The 15,579-nt window shown below is 45.7% G+C and overlaps 1 protein-coding gene across 1 annotated transcript in view; it reads left to right on the top strand.

Moving 5' to 3' along the window:
- Positions 1–15,579, top strand: part of DNAJC11 (DnaJ (Hsp40) homolog, subfamily C, member 11) — a 46,217-nt gene that overhangs the window by 18,716 nt on the left and 11,922 nt on the right. The window contains exons 4-9 of the mRNA XM_008566994.1: positions 4,989–5,117; positions 6,101–6,223; positions 7,291–7,364; positions 10,718–10,907; positions 11,537–11,622; positions 11,992–12,108. Of these exons, the coding sequence (XP_008565216.1) occupies positions 4,989–5,117; positions 6,101–6,223; positions 7,291–7,364; positions 10,718–10,907; positions 11,537–11,622; positions 11,992–12,108 (719 nt within the window). The remainder of the gene's footprint in view (positions 1–4,988; positions 5,118–6,100; positions 6,224–7,290; positions 7,365–10,717; positions 10,908–11,536; positions 11,623–11,991; positions 12,109–15,579) is intronic.

Here is a 15,579-nt window from a genome sequence, read left to right on the forward strand (position 1 = left end):
GAAAAAAGAAAAAAAAAAAAAAAAAAAAAAAAAAAAAAAAGAAATATTTATTGATGAACATTGGTTTTATTATATTGGAGAACCTGTAAAATAGTTTATTCAAAAATTATTTCAAAAAATATTTTCTTAAGTAAACATGTACCTATGCACATTAAAACAAATTTTAAAAATTACACTGATTATGTGAACATTAAAAGTAGCAGAAGCAAGGGCTTGCTGGTCAGCTCAGTTGATCAGAGCATGGTGCTGATAACACCATGGCCCAGGGTTCCATCCCTGTACTGGCCAGCTGCCAAAAAAAAAAAAAGAGTAGGAAAAGCAAAAACATTATTATTTTTTTTTTCCTTTTTGTCTTTTTTACTGACCGGTAACGGGATCGCAACCCTCGGTGTCACGCCCGCACCGCGCTCAGCCAGTGAGCAGGAATCGGTCTCCACATGGGATCCAAACCCTCAGCAGGAGCACTGCCATGCTCCCAAGCGGCGCACTCTCCAGTGCACCACTGGGCCGGCCCCAAAAACATTATTTTTGACATAAACTGTATTCACATGCTCTAATCTGGTCTTTGGCGAGATGGCCTAGCATCTCCCTCTCTCTACTCAGCCTCTTCCCTGGCTAGCTCGGGCTTCCTCACAACATAGCAGTGTCTGGGTAGTTGGACTTGCTATGTATTAGCTAGCTTCCCCCACCCAGATAGGGCATCCCAGAGACATAGACGAAGCTGCACCTGGTTCTAAAGTCAGCACCATCACAACCACACATTCTGTTGGACAAATGCACGTTTCAGGGCAAGCTCAGAATCAAGGAGAGGGCCCTGTACAAGCATGCGAATACCAGCAGGCATGATTCCTTCAGAGGTCTTCTTTGGATTCTGACTTCTGTACTATGTCACCACTATTTTTCTGAAGATTGTATTTCCAGTGTCTTTTTTTTTTTCTTTTCTTTTATAACATTGCCTACCATCTCCATGAAAGTTGTGTTTATATTTAGTAAATTTGAAAATTTTTGACACATATAATATTATTTCTAATTATTCTTAATTTATAAAATACTCTCAATTCTAAATTGCTTAATATTAGAACATACAAGATATAAGTATCTTGGCCCCAGTATTTTCACAGGTATTGTCTTTTTGCCTCCATTCAGAATAGTTTTCTTTGACTGATTTTTTTAAAATTGTCTTTATTTATGATCTTTTGAATATTTCATCAACTTTATATGCTACAAAATTAGGCCTTTTCCATTCCATTCCATTCCATTCCAGGACAGAATATAATGTCATCAAAAGATTCTTAGTAAAAATTAAGACATTCCAAAATGCCACTATGGAATTTCAAAATTATATCTTATAAACTATTTGAGCTCTTAATTTGTTCCATTTTTTTTCTCCTAAAAGAATCAATTTTAGGGCCAGCCCGTGGCTGACTTGGGAGAGAGTGGTGCTGATAACACTAAGGACACCGCGGTTCTGATCCCTATATAGGGATGGCCAGTTAGCTCACTTGGGAGAGCGTGGTGCTGATAACACTAAGGACACCGCGGTTCGGATCCCATATAGGGATGGCCGGTTAGCTCACTTGGGAGAGCGTGGTGCTGATAACACTAAGGACACCGCGGTTCGGATCCTATATAGGGATGGCCGGTTAGCTCACTTGGGAGAGCGTGGTGCTGACAACACCAAGTCAAGGGTTAAGATCCCCTTATCGGTCATCTTAAAAAAAAAAAAAAAAATCAATTTTAGACTATTCTTGGTTACAAGCTTTATTTTCAGTGATTGCCATTTCTTAATATTTTTTAAATTGCAGAGTTTTTTGTGCTCTATTTTTAAAAGTTCTACAAAGGCTTAAACATTCCGAACACAACTGTTAATGTACTGCCATGCTGCAGATTTTTTTGTATTCAGAACATTGTCATCACAAAAACCTATTCCGTTACTCTGAATATACAAAAATATTTGTAAATTTTAACAACTACAGGTTCATTTTCCATAGGTAGAATACCACAGCTTGTTTTGACACAATAATGCATTATGTGTGCACTATAACTAATTCTAAGAATGTTTCTGCTCCACGGGTTTCTTGATTTAATAAGAATATTTTTTTACCATGACACCATATTCCCCCCAAACTGGTATTTGAGTATCACCACAAAAACCATTTTACATTAAATGTGGAACTTTTTAACTGAGTTTGCGGTGGCATTTATAATGTCAGGTGTATCACCCTCAACAAAAATCAAGTGATTATTAGGGTGAACTAATCTTCTGTTTGAAGCATCTGATGCACTGATATAAAGCTGGCACCGTTAGCAGTTGTAAGGTTCTGCTTATGGAGCCAACACAGAAGCAGCTGTTGCTTTATCTTTCATTTGTGCATCATAAGCCTTGTAATGGAAGACTGGGTGAAATTAACATAGAGTAACCACCATTTGATCTAAATGAAAAGTCATTTTTCATAGTTATGTGTAAATGCACATGCTGCTGCAGCCTCACTTCTGGGTGCAGTCTTCTTAAAAGGACAACTAACGGTTAGAGATGCTGCTGGTGCTTCTTTAGCAGATCTGAGACTTTTGGTTTTCATGTGGTTGTAGTTAGCATTTGGGATGGCAATATGGAAAAAATATTTTGTACAACTTATAAATTCATCAACTGTCTGAGAACACGGAAATATAGTACTTAATTTTTTCATTAAACATGCACTATGTTTAACCTCATTGCTGCCTGAAGAGTTTACCGAAAAAGAAAGCATTATCAGACAACAACAGAAACCTTAGATTTATACCAGGGGGTTGCCAAATTCAAGCTGCTGCCTGTTTTTGTATGCCCGTGAGCTAAGAATACTTTTTGCATTTTTAAATGGTTGAAAAAAATCAAAAGAATAGTTTGTGACATAGGAAAATTATGTGAAATTCAGAATTCAGGGTTCATGAACAGTTTTCTTGAAACATGGTAACGCCCAATCATTTACTACTCATCTGGCTGCTTTCCCACTACAGCAGCAGAGCTGAAGAGTTGCGACAGAAGTTGGATGGCCCACAATACCAAAAGTATTTACTCTGGCTCTTCAGGGCAGAAGTGCCAACTCCTGATTTACATCATTCAACAGATGACAGAAACACTGTAGCAAGGTGCTCAGAGTGCTCTCTAGTAGATTCTGCTGCAGACCCACCTCTGGTCCCCATACCTTTTTCCTATTTACCTAGAGTTTTCCCTGGAGGGGGGCTGACTGGCAGCTTGACAGTTGCATACATTCCACAGGCCTCAACACTGGCCACCTGCTGGATGCCCAAAATGGGTAGAGTATCTAATCCTTCTCCCACCACCAGCTGAGACTGGAGGGAGTTGGCTGAGCCTAGCCATGCACCAGCGAGCACTGTGCGTGCCACTCCAGAAAATGTAAGGCGCTACTTACATTTCATCTGGGAAGAGAAGAGCCGTGGCTTATCACTGGTGTATTCTCCTAAAGTCGCCATCATCTAACACACCATCAGATGAGACCATGGCAGATGCCAGCAGGACAGAGAAAAGGTCTATCTGCCAAACGTACTCTGGCACAAAAATGAAAACACTGGGCTAATTGCTAAACTGGTGGAAACAACAGGGTTAAACCTGTGCTATCCCCAATGAACCCCATCTATGACACTTGGGGAGACCACCCACACTCCACCCCCTCTGGACACATCCCACGACAGCCCCTTCACTCCTTCAGGATGAGCCAGCCCTCATTTCTGTCACACATCCCCTTCTCGGAAATGCCTTTCTTGACTAGTTAAAATTAAAACACACCATCCTAAGCTACTTTTGGGGTGATAGAAATGTTCTGTCTTGATTTTGGAGGTGGTTTCATGAGTGTATATACATATGTATTCATACTGAGTATACATACTACTCATTGAGTTGTGCACCTCAGATGGGTACAGTCTATGTTAGTATACATAAATCAAACCTCAGTAGTTATTTTTAAGCATGGGCTGCAGAGAATTTAATAAAAATTGTGTGATCATGTTTTTTATACATTGGATTAAGATATATGCTCATTTGAAAGGTCTTATAAGAGAAAATAATAAACATTGATTTTCTACATAAGGAATTTTATCAGTCAGAAAAATCTTTTAAAAAAATTATTAGCGGGCCGGCCCGTGGCTCACTCGGTAGAGTGCGGTGCTGATAACACCAAGGCCATGGGTTCGGATCCCATATAGGGATGGCCGGTTTGCTCACTGGCTGAGCGTGGTGCTGACAACACCAAGCCAAGGGTTGAGATCCCCTTACTGGTCATCTTTAAAAAAAAAAAAATTATTAGCATATTCATTGTTACAAATCATACTTGTTCTTTATGCCCCGTATCCAATCTCTCCCCTTCCTCCTCCCTCCTCCCCTCCATCCTCTAATAACCATAGATTTGTTCTCTCCATCAGTCAGCAAAATTTTAGCTTAGAATTTGAGAGAATGTGTTCTGTTTCTCATAACTTAATTCTCAAATTAATTTTAGAAGGTGAGGAATTTTTAATTTACCCATTTCTTGATAGTTTATTTTGTTTGTGCTTCTTTATCTTTGGAGGTACTTTTCTGTTTTAAGGTAGTTTTGTGATGTAAGAATGTTTAGAGAAAAATGTTTAATCCCTGTAGCTAGTTTCTGCTAGGTTGTTTTATGCATTCAGGGGTTCTGTTTGATCTTTGAACATCAAATTGTGTAGATCTTACTTCTTTTTCTAACACTTTGGCAGGTCATTCCTCTGTGATGTGCACACTGGTTCTCCTGGTCTACAGGATGCTTTCTAGCTCTGGATGTTCGTGACATTCTGCATTTGTTTGCTTTGAACTGTGACATTCACACTTGGTGGTTTTCATGGTGGAGTGTCCTACCTAGACCCGTGCAGTGAAGTCACATGACTTGTTCAGTTAAACTGAGCAAGGTGCTAAAATGTAGTACCGTCTTCACCCCACAAACACCACCCCTTCATGCCTACTGCTTGTTTCTCTGCCCCAGGGAACGATCAGCGTGGGAGTAGATGCCACTGACCTTTTTGATCGCTACGATGAGGAGTATGAAGATGTATCCGGAAGTGGCTTTCCGCAGATTGAAATTAACAAAATGCACATATCCCAGTCCATTGAGGTAAAGCACACAAACACCTCCAAGTACAGCAATGGCTTGAGTTAATGAGGCACAGCACAGCAAGCAGCTGGAATGAGAGTCTGCTCAGGGTTTTTCTCATCTTTATTCATGAAAGGATGCAATCAGCCACTTTTAAAAAAAAAAAAGGAGCTTCAGTCACAGCCTTGTTTGTTACTGCTTTGCCTAATGCTAGCCAGCATATGGCTGGGGCTGGGGGTGCTTAGCTCCCAAGGCCGCAGGTCTCCAGTTAATGGAGTTAATGGTCTGGGAGAAGTAGAAGCCCAAGGTCATGGTGATTCGGGGAGAGAAAGCAGTCCTCCATGGATAATTCTAAGAAGGAGTTTTAGTTTTAAGGCACACTCTTGTGTGCTGAAAGGCTGGAACAGCTCTGCATCCTGAGCCCTAGGGCCACTAAAGTGTCAACTTCCTGCCCACTATTTGGATGTGGCAAAGTCAGTCCATTCTAAGAACTGAGGGTTACAGTAGGTCTGTACCTCCTCAGCTCACTCATTCATTTTCAAATGCGTGGAGTCCTAACCCAAGGAAACTTACCGCCTCTTGGAGCTACCAGTCAGTTAATATGGCTGTGGGAAGGTCTTTGGTCCTGTCGAGGCTGTGGTGGTGAGCCAGAACTGGAGAGGCCCAGACGTCCCACAGTGGGAGGCACACGGTGAAGTTGCTGCACAGTGCAATGCCATTGGTACACTTAAGAACCCAGCATTTAGCCCTCTGCTTCGTCCTGGTTTTTTATTGCTTATTAAAGCTTTTACAAAGCATTACCTTCACGGCCACATGCAGTTCAGGTGACAAAGTGAGACAAGTAAAGCAGCTGAGGCCATCCCACGTCCCTATGTGCTTCCTACCCTGGAGCCCGCTGCCACCTTGGCCTTGTACTCCCAGTACTCCTTATATTTACTGGGCTGCTGCCGCTGGCACTTCCTGTTGCTTTGATTCATTTATTACCATCAAATTTCATTTCCTAGGCACCCTTGACAGCTACAGACACAGCCATCCTCTCTGGAAGCCTCTCAACCCAGAATGGGAATGGAGGGGGTTCCATTAACTTTGCGCTCAGACGAGTCACTTCTGCGAAGGGATGGGGAGAGGTAAGAATATCGATTGGCTGGACTGTGCTGTCCAAGCAAAGCCTTATTTCTGGATATTTACATTCTAGGGGCTGGCCGGTCAGCTCAGTTGGTTAGAGCCCAGCCATGTGACACCAAGGTCACGCGTTCAGATCCCCGAACCGGCCAAGCGACAAAAAAAAAAACGTTCCAAAAGTTAGTCTTCAGAATGACCGGGGGTGGCCACATCATTGAGTAAGGGTATCAAGTGTCAAACTACCATAAGTGGACTGGCCCCAAACGAAGAATGTGTCTTATACCTGAGCAGCAGTCCTATAAGTCTTCCAAACGGTTTAAAGTTAGGATAGAAAAACAAAACAAGATTTCCTTTGAGATAACAATTTCCAGAAATCCAGCCTCTAGAAACTCAGCATCTTTGTTCCCTTTGAGCAAATGCCTGTGGGCTCACCCCTTTTCCTGCACAACTCACAAGGCAGGTGCTTGTGTTCCAGTGCTCTGTTCCACTGATGGGTGGTCATTTAACAGCTAGTTCTGCCCGGCGAGTTGAGCTGCACCAAATTAACATTGTGGAGTTGCCTTGAAGGTCACCCAGACTGGTAAACGAGGCAGCCAGACCGCTGCAAGTTCCAAGCCATGTGAGTGTAGAACTGCTGATGGGCTTTCTCATCAGGCCCCTGAGGACCATCTCCAGCCACCTGTGAGACCTTCAGAGTGGCAATAAAATGCAAAGGAGTCGGCATGGGGGTGGGGTGGGGGTTGGCCACACCTGACTGCCGCAGGCGCTCTGCAGATGGCGGCTCTGCTGAGGGGAGGGGAGCCGGTTGATCTCTTCTAACCTGAGCTGGAAAGGTGAGGATCAGAGGAAGCAGTGTCTTAACCTGGGCCACCTTTGGTTCTGTGGCAGCAGTTATCTTCATTTGGCAAAGGTTAACATGAAATATTGAGAATCTTCCACCTCCCTACTTGTAGAGCTCTGACAGCAGCATTGAATTAAACGAAATTGTAAGCAGATGTGCATACCTGAGACCTGGGTTGCTGCTCTGAGTTAAAAGCACCGTTAATCCTTTCCCCTTTTCTTTTTCAAACAGTTGGAATTTGGAGCTGGAGACCTACAGGGACCTTTATTCGGTCTCAAGCTGTTCCGTAATCTCACACCAAGATGGTAAATATAAGAGATAAATCCTCTTTGATGATCCTTATTGTTGTAGGAGACTGGAGCCTGTGTGTTCTTTTTATCAAGGTCATCTGGAGATGTCTGTCCTACAAGGTTCCCGAGCACGCTGAGGGCCGATGCTGCAGCAGTGACATGCAGCCTGGGCAGTACGCGGGCTGGAAAGGGCACCAGGTTGTGGGGGCCTGATCTACCCCATCCATGGCCAGGCTTTGCCCTCTGTGTTGCCTCTTCCCTCGTTGTATCCTGCCTGCCTCACGGTGGGCTCCGAGGACCACAGGATGATGGAGGGAAAGTGTCTTCACAGGGAAGTTGGACTTGTGGATCATTTCCTTGTCCCAGAGAATGTCAGTCTGCCTAGTAATCTGATTGGTTTCCACAAGCCAGAGCTTTAACCCCCAGCCTCTGCTTCCCATCACCTCTGCTGCAGTGATGTCACACCCTTAGACCTGTACATCCCTGCCCCTTCCAGAATGACAGCATTATTTCCCATGTGGTGGGGGGCTCAGATCAAAGAATTGAGTGGAAGGTAAATAAAACCTCTTTCCTCCAGGGGAAAAAAACAAAGCTAAAAGAGTCCTGGAATGGAGTACATGTTTGATGAGGTTATTTCACTTCTGGTGGGACGTGTGTCTGTGTGCCTGCCAGGTTCTGCAGGGTACGACCCATCCCTGCCTGCCAGCCTGGTCGTTCAGTCCAGAGGGCAGGGGGGCAGGGAGCACAGGCAAGTTTGCAGATCAGTCTGACATAAGGAGAATAAGAGAAGTGTGTAAGGGAAGGGAAGAGAGCAGAGCAAGAGGATGTGGCATGTGGGACAGGTGGAGACTTCAGCCTGGGCAGCTCAGGCAGAGGCACCAGAGAGACTGGAGACAGCCATCACCAGTGGTCACCTGGGTGCTGCTCAGAACACAGCTCCTCAGCCCTCTGCCCTAGGAATTGGATTCAGTGGGTCTGGGAAGTGGACAGGATGTATCCTGTTAATCAGAACATCAGGTGATAGAGTAAATGTACATGTCAGTGTTGTCCTAACCTTGTCTGCTTAGAATTGTCGTCTTGGATGCTGATTAAAAGCTGAGTCGAGTCCTCTGAGGGAGGGATCTGGGAATCCATGTTTTCAAGCACTGCGGATGATTCTTCAGATCAGACAAGTTTACGAGTGTAGGAAAATATAAGAAAATGGTCAAGGCCCCTCAGATGTTTAGAATCTTGCCTAGCATGTGATGTAAATATGCACGTGCACCCAGGTGTTGCTTGGCCATTGCCTAATGTAATTGTGCATATGCACCCAGGTGTCCTGGGTTATGGACTTAAGTATAAAGGATGAGTGGCTCTGATCCACAGTGCCCCCAGCCCCGGGGTGGGGGGGGGGGCATGGGGAGGCCGCTACTGCTGCTGTTACTGAGGAAAGTGAGCTCATGTCATCTGCCAATAGCTCCCAGGATCTTTCCCAATTACCTAGAGTGTGGACCTGGCATGAGAGGGGTTCAGTGATCCAGCCAGGTGTGTGAGGCAAGATGCCCCCGGGGGGGGGGGGGGGGGCATGGGGAGGCCGCTACTGCTGCTGTTACTGAGGAAAGTGAGCTCATGTCATCTGCCAATAGCTCCCAGGATCTTTCCCAATTACCTAGAGTGTGGACCTGGCATGAGAGGGGTTCAGTGATCCAGCCAGGTGTGTGAGGGGTCTGTGACCCAGTCTGTACAATGGGCTCGAAGAGTCTGTCGGCCCTAATCCTTAGCAATACAATTGGCTACATCAGCAGGAGTCTGACGGTAGCCCTGACCAGACAGTGTAGCTATTGCCGTAACCAGACAACAAGACACTTAACTGAAGAAAGTTTTTTGGTCACTTCATTCTGGTTGAGCCTCAAAGTGTCTGTCCATTGAGTGGTCACCAAAGGGTCTCAGGCTGGCTGGTCATCGGCTTTCAAAGGTTTGGAGATTGAATTTTGTTATAGTACCCAGAGTTTATCAGACTTGAGAGAGGAGATTTATGAACAGGGATGCCAGTCTGTTAATGTACAGTGACCGGACTAGTTATGTCTGCTATTCAGGGCTCCCTAATCAAGTTACTTGTAAGTCCAAACTGCAATAAAAGGTTGCTGTTCCAAGAAAGGCAACAGCCTTGTAGAATGTTCTCTATCTCCCCACCAAAGTCTGTTTTTTCTCTCTCTAGGACAGTGCTGGACAAAAATAGTAAATCTCTTTGGTAAAACAGGGATCTTATTCTTTGTATTTTGATTCTTTTAAATTTCCCTCTGTAACTTTCTCTTGAAATTCTGGAGGTGACTTTTTCTTTCTTCTCCCTGCTTGCTCTCCTGATGCCAGTGTGGCTAGAGCAGGAAAATGTAGCTGTTCTCCAGTGCGACTTGGGAGCAAGGAGTTAGTTCTTAATTAATTTGGCCCTGGGAAGCTGCTAGAAGTGAGGAGAGGAGTGATAATAGGAGTTAATCATATTTATTGGTATTTTAATGGCAAAAGTGTCAACTCCAGAGCTTAGAAAAGAGAGAAAGAAACTAAGGCAATTGAGTGAATGTTGGGCTGTTTTCTAAAGAAACCATCTATTCACCTTTCAACACCTTGAAGGAAGTGGTGTGAACTCCTTTGTTAGTGAAATGAAATACCCTTTTTTAACCAGAAGATGGGGCTGGACTCTCTTGGAAACAAACTTCAGAGGCCTTTCATGGAAACTAGTTTGCTGCGTTAGCTTTTCCAGCAGCTTCAGTCAATAGTGGGCATGTGTGGGTATGCATCAGAATCACATGGGGGCAGTTTTTAAAATGTACTGATGCCTGGACCCCCACCCAGAAATTCTGATTTAATTGGTCTGGGGTGTGCTTTGGTAAGTGGTTCTCAAACTCTGTTGCACAATTGAGTCTTCTGGGAGGCTTTGAACATTCCGAGCCCTTACGCAAGAAATCAGAAAGCCTGGGGTAGGAGCCGGCATTGGTGGTTTTAGATCAGCCAGGTGATTCCAGCGTGCAGCAGAGTTTGGCAACCACTGCCCTGGGCTACTTGGTTTGAGAGCCTCCCCAGGTGATTCTGCGCTGCAGCAGGATTGCCTCTACTTGCCTACGAGAACAGGCATTTAGGAGCCTCCTTGAGCTGCAGCTCAAGGTAGAATGGACGGGGGTAGGGAGCACAGCTCGCCAGGGAGGATTACTGGAAAGATTCCACTGTATCACTCTCCCTCTCCCCTGCGTGGATAGAGGCTGGGTCTCCTGCCTTTTCTTGCTGGGAGCTGGTCCAGGGATTCATGCCAGGACTTAGCCTGGCAGAAGGAAGTGACAAAGAACAGCTGAGAGCAGGTGCCATCCAGGACTCTTTCTATCTGTGTGTCCCCCCAGCTTTGTGACGACAAACTGTGCTCTGCAGTTTTCGTCCCGTGGAATCCGGCCTGGCCTTACCACTGTCCTAGCTCGGAACCTAGACAAGAACACTGTCGGCTACCTGCAGTGGCGCTGGGGAATCCAGTCGGCCATGAACACTAGCATCGTCCGGGACACTAAAACCAGCCACTTCACTGTGGCTCTGCAGGTGAGCCCAGGAGCTGCAGTCTCCCGAACACTCAGGGTGCCTCTTAAATCCTGCACCCTGATCACCCTGCTCAAGCCTAAGCACCATGGGGCCCTCAGGGGCAGGGTTTGGCTGTTCACACTCAGTGTTAAAATACTGTTCTCAGGTGCCCAGGATAGCTGTATTCAGATTATCCTAAAGCATAGTGACATTTCAACATCTTCTGATGGGAGAAGCCCACAGAATCAGGGTGGAAGCCCTGGTTGGGAGCCAAAGCCCCAAAGCAAAATCATGTGCTCGGGTGCCTTGGTGGCCAGGCAGTGAGTGGAAGGGACCAGGACTGGGAAATGAGAGGCCACCCCCTCACAGACAGCTGCTCCTCCACTCTCACAAGCTGCTGCCACCTCGCAGCACAGTCTCCTTGTGGCAGGAATTTTTATTTTTCATGAGAAGCTAGAGAACTGGGTTTTTATATGAAATCTCCCAATTTTTAAATACTGTAGTAAATTTTCACACACTGTGGCTGCCAGATCACAGCCCCTTCCTTAAAGAACTGGGCATGGCGGATGCCCAATGTGGAGGGGAGGGTGAACCCCACTTTCCCAGAGTCTCTGGTAGCCGCCACGCATCCCTTCCCCCTGTCTCCTCAGCTGGGAATCCCTCACTCCTTTGCACTGATCAGCTATCAGCACAAGTTCCAAGACGACGATCAGACGCGCTTGAAAGGATCTCTCAAGTGAGTCTGTGCCCAGCTAACACAGAAGCAGGGGCTATGCAGCGCTTTCTCAGAGGCGAGCCGGTTGGTGTCAGGTGCCTGCTCATGTGGGCCTCTTTGTGCTTGTGGCGCTTCTTGAGAGCCCTCTGGTACAGGTCGGCAGGGATTTCATGCTCTGCGGTCCCCACCCTCAAGGAACGCAGAGTCTGATGGAGGAACTAGACCGTGGGTGTACCGACTTTGCTCAGTTAGTGACTGAGAGCATCGGTCATGAATCCTGCTCCCTGTGGTGGGGAGGGGGCCCAGCCTCTGCTCAAGTGGTAGCCACACCATGGGGTGGTAGGAGAGAGGGCCACAGGCACTGACGGCCCGGTGGTCTGCTCCCCACAGGGCAGGCTTCTTTGGGACGGTGGTAGAGTACGGGGCCGAGAGGAAGATCTCCAGGCACAGTGTTCTGGGCGCAGCTGTCAGCATTGGAGTCCCACAAGGCGTTTCCCTCAAAGTCAAGTAAGTTCAACCCAGATCTTTCTGGCCAAGGAATGTCTGGCAACTTCACTCAGCTGGACTTCAGCTCAGTTAAGGGTGAAATAGCCTTTGCTTTGTGATTTTGTTCTTAAAGATGCAGTGGCCTCTATCTTTTGTGCATAAGCAAATATCAAGGAACACAGAGTCGGTGAGATCTGAATTTGCTCCACGGCCCAGGCTGGCCCACGCCTCGTTGAGACACTGCTCTGGTGGTCTCGCCTGCACACCCGGAGCATTCATTAACCCTCCTGCCGGATGGACCCGTCAGTGCTCCCACCCTTTCTCCTTTCTGGCTAATCCCTGACCTCCTTTCTCCTTAGCTCTTCAGGAGACTCGTCTGTGTTGGCTCGCATTCGCTCTGTGTCTAAACCCTCTGCAGCCGGACTTCCTGCTGCAGCCCTCTCCAGAAGCCGGCTTCCTTGTGTGTCGGATCACAGGGCAGTGCTTAGTCTCTGCCCCTCTTGGTATCTCTGCAGCTTCTGCCTCAGTGGCTGTTGCTTCCTGCCGTACAGCCCCTGCACTGGGATTCCAGGATGCTGCACTCTGGCTCTGGGTTTACCTTACCACCTGGCTGCTCCTTGTCTCCCAAACTTCTAAATGGAGGTACCGCTGTAGGACGCAGTCCTCCTCTGTCAAGGCTCCCTCCCAAGCGGTCCCTTCCAGCCTCATGGCTTTCAATACCTTTGCGTACTGACAGCTCTCATATTGGGAGCTCCAGCTTGGGCCACCCCTGAAATCTCCAGCTCATGTATATGTCCAAATTCCTTTTCCAAATCTCTAGATGGATATCCACCAGCATCACAGACGTTACTTATTCAAAACAGAACTCCAGGTCCCCTCCTGCTCCCCTCAGACACACATCAAAACCTGCTCGGCTGCGAGTCTTTCCCCATCTCAGTACATGACAGCTCCAGCCTTCAGGCTGCATCATCCAAAAACCTTTGAGTTACCCTTGATCACTCTTTTCTCTCACACTCCAAATCTGACATATCCCAAGATCATCTCATGTCTGCCCTGAAAGCGAATCCTGAATCTGCCCATTTCTCTGCTTGTCTGCATAATTTGCATTGTCTTCCTGACTGACCTTAACCCCTCTGAGGCCATCCTCCCCAAAGAAAGAATAATCCTTTTAAAATGTAAGTCAATTCATGTCTCTTCAGGGCCTCCAGTACCTCCATGGTGCAGCTCCTCCCTGTCCTCTGACCTACGCCCCCAACCCCCCCCGCCCCAGCCATCCTGGCCTCCGAGCTGCTCCTGGGACACGCAAGTTCACTCCTGCCTCTAAGGTGGCATTTGCTGTTCTTCAATCCCCAGATGAACGTATGGCTGGTTCCTTTGCTTCCTTCAGTCTCTGCTCAAATGTTACCTAATTGCGAAACCATCCCTATCTGTTTATATAAAATGGCAACCCCTCCCCTGGCGATTCTGTGTATTCTCCACTGCACCGGTCTCCCTCTGACAAGCCATCTGTCCCCTGCCCCTCACCAGAAATAAGCTCTTTGACTTAGTCCATGGTATTCTGTACCGTACTCCTGGAGCCTAGAACCCAGCCTGGCACTCAAGAGGAACCGAGTGCGCACACTTGAACCAGTGAGTGGATCACATCGCGGTTTTGAGATGAGAGCCAAAGCCGCTTACTAAGATCAGAGCTGGCATCAGCCATCTCTCCTCAGATAAGACATGGGAACACCTGAGATTTAATAGGGGTCTTACAGAGAGCTGTCAAATTTTCTGCACTTTAATGCCTACCCACCCCTCCCCCGCTTTTTCTTACCTGAATTAAGACCACTAGTAAGCAGGGCACATCAGCAAGGCACAGTTCTCTGTGGTTCTGTTTGTTTTTCAGCACTTCTCCCGTGTGGAGGTTACATGACATAATGTGAATTGAATTCTTACCCCAAGCATGCCACTCTGTCTTTGAAAGGAAACGTTTTCATTTCAGCCAGGTTTTCTGTGTCAGTATGGCTGAATAATCCAAATTGAATTGGTATATAAACAAGTTTTGCCAGAAGGCACCAGTTTCGACACAAGCAGATGATCTTACTTTGCTAACTTTGCTCTTATATTCTGTTTATTTGATGAATCACGTTAAGTTTTTGATGTTAAACCAACCTTACAGTCCTGGGAAAAATTCCACTTGATCATGACATACTCCTTTTTATATGTTGCTTGATTTGATTTGCTCATATCTTAGGATTTTTGTATCTATGTTTACAAGGAATGCTGATCTATAATTTTCTTTTTTTATTATAGGGCTGGCCAGTTAGCTAAGTTGGTTAGAGTGTAGCCTTGTAACACCGAGGCCAAGGGTTCAGATCCCCATACCAGCCAGCCGTCAAAAATATATATATTTACTTATTTGGATACATACATAATGTATGTATATGTCAGGTTTGGGGTTGAGTTCAGCTAGCCTCATAAAATAAGTTAGGAAGTGTTCCTTCCTCTATTTCTGAAAAAATTTGTGTAAGATTAGTATAATTTCCTCCTTACTTTTGATAGAATTTGCCAGTGAAATCATCTGAGCCTGAATATTCTTTGTAGGAAGATTTTTGATAATAAATTCATTCATAAATACAGGGTTTTTCCAATTTTGTTTCATCTTGTGTCAACTTTACTAATTTGTATTTTTCAAGGAATTTGTCAGTTTCACCTAGGTGTCAAGTTTGTTAGCATAAAGTTGCTCATAATATCATTGTATCCTTTTAACCTCTATAGTTATCTGTAAATGATCGTTCTTTTTATTTCTAGTAGAGGTTGAGAATCCCTAACCCAAAATCCAAAATCCCAAATTTTTTGAGGACTGACATGACACTCAAAGGAAATGCTCATTTGAGCATTTCAGATTTCAGATTTTCAGATTAGAGATGTTCCACCAGTATATATTCTGGAAGTACTACAAAACTCAAAATCCAAAGCACTTCTGATTCCAGTCATTTCAGATAAGGGATACTCTACCTGTATTGGTAATTTGTATTCTTTATCTTTTTCTTGATCAGTCTGGCTAGGGTACTTATCTTTTTAAAGAACCAGATTTTGCCCTTGTTAATTTTCTCTATTGTTTATCTGTTTTCTATTTCATTTCTCATCTTTATTCTTTCCTTCCTTGTACTTACTTTGGTTTATTTTGCTCTTTTTTCTAGCTTTGTAAGGCCAAACCTTAGGTTATTAATTTGAGACCTTTATTTTCTTTCTTTTTTTTTTTTTTTTCCTTTTTGTCTTTTTACGTGACCAGCAACGGATCGCAACCCTCAGTGTCGCGCCCGGACCGGGACCGGCAACAGGATCGCAACCCTCGGTGTTGCTCCCGCACCTCGCTCAGCCAGTGAGCAGCCGGTCTGTATGTGGGATCCGAACCCTCGGTGGGAGCGCCGCTGCGCTTCCCAAGCGGCGCACTGTAGCAGTGCGCCACCGGGCCGGCCCGAAACCTTTATTTTCTAATATAAACATTTA

Source organism: Galeopterus variegatus, unplaced genomic scaffold (assembly GCF_000696425.1).
Source record: "Galeopterus variegatus unplaced genomic scaffold, G_variegatus-3.0.2 Scaffold284, whole genome shotgun sequence".
In the NCBI taxonomy this organism is placed as follows: domain Eukaryota; kingdom Metazoa; phylum Chordata; class Mammalia; order Dermoptera; family Cynocephalidae; genus Galeopterus; species Galeopterus variegatus.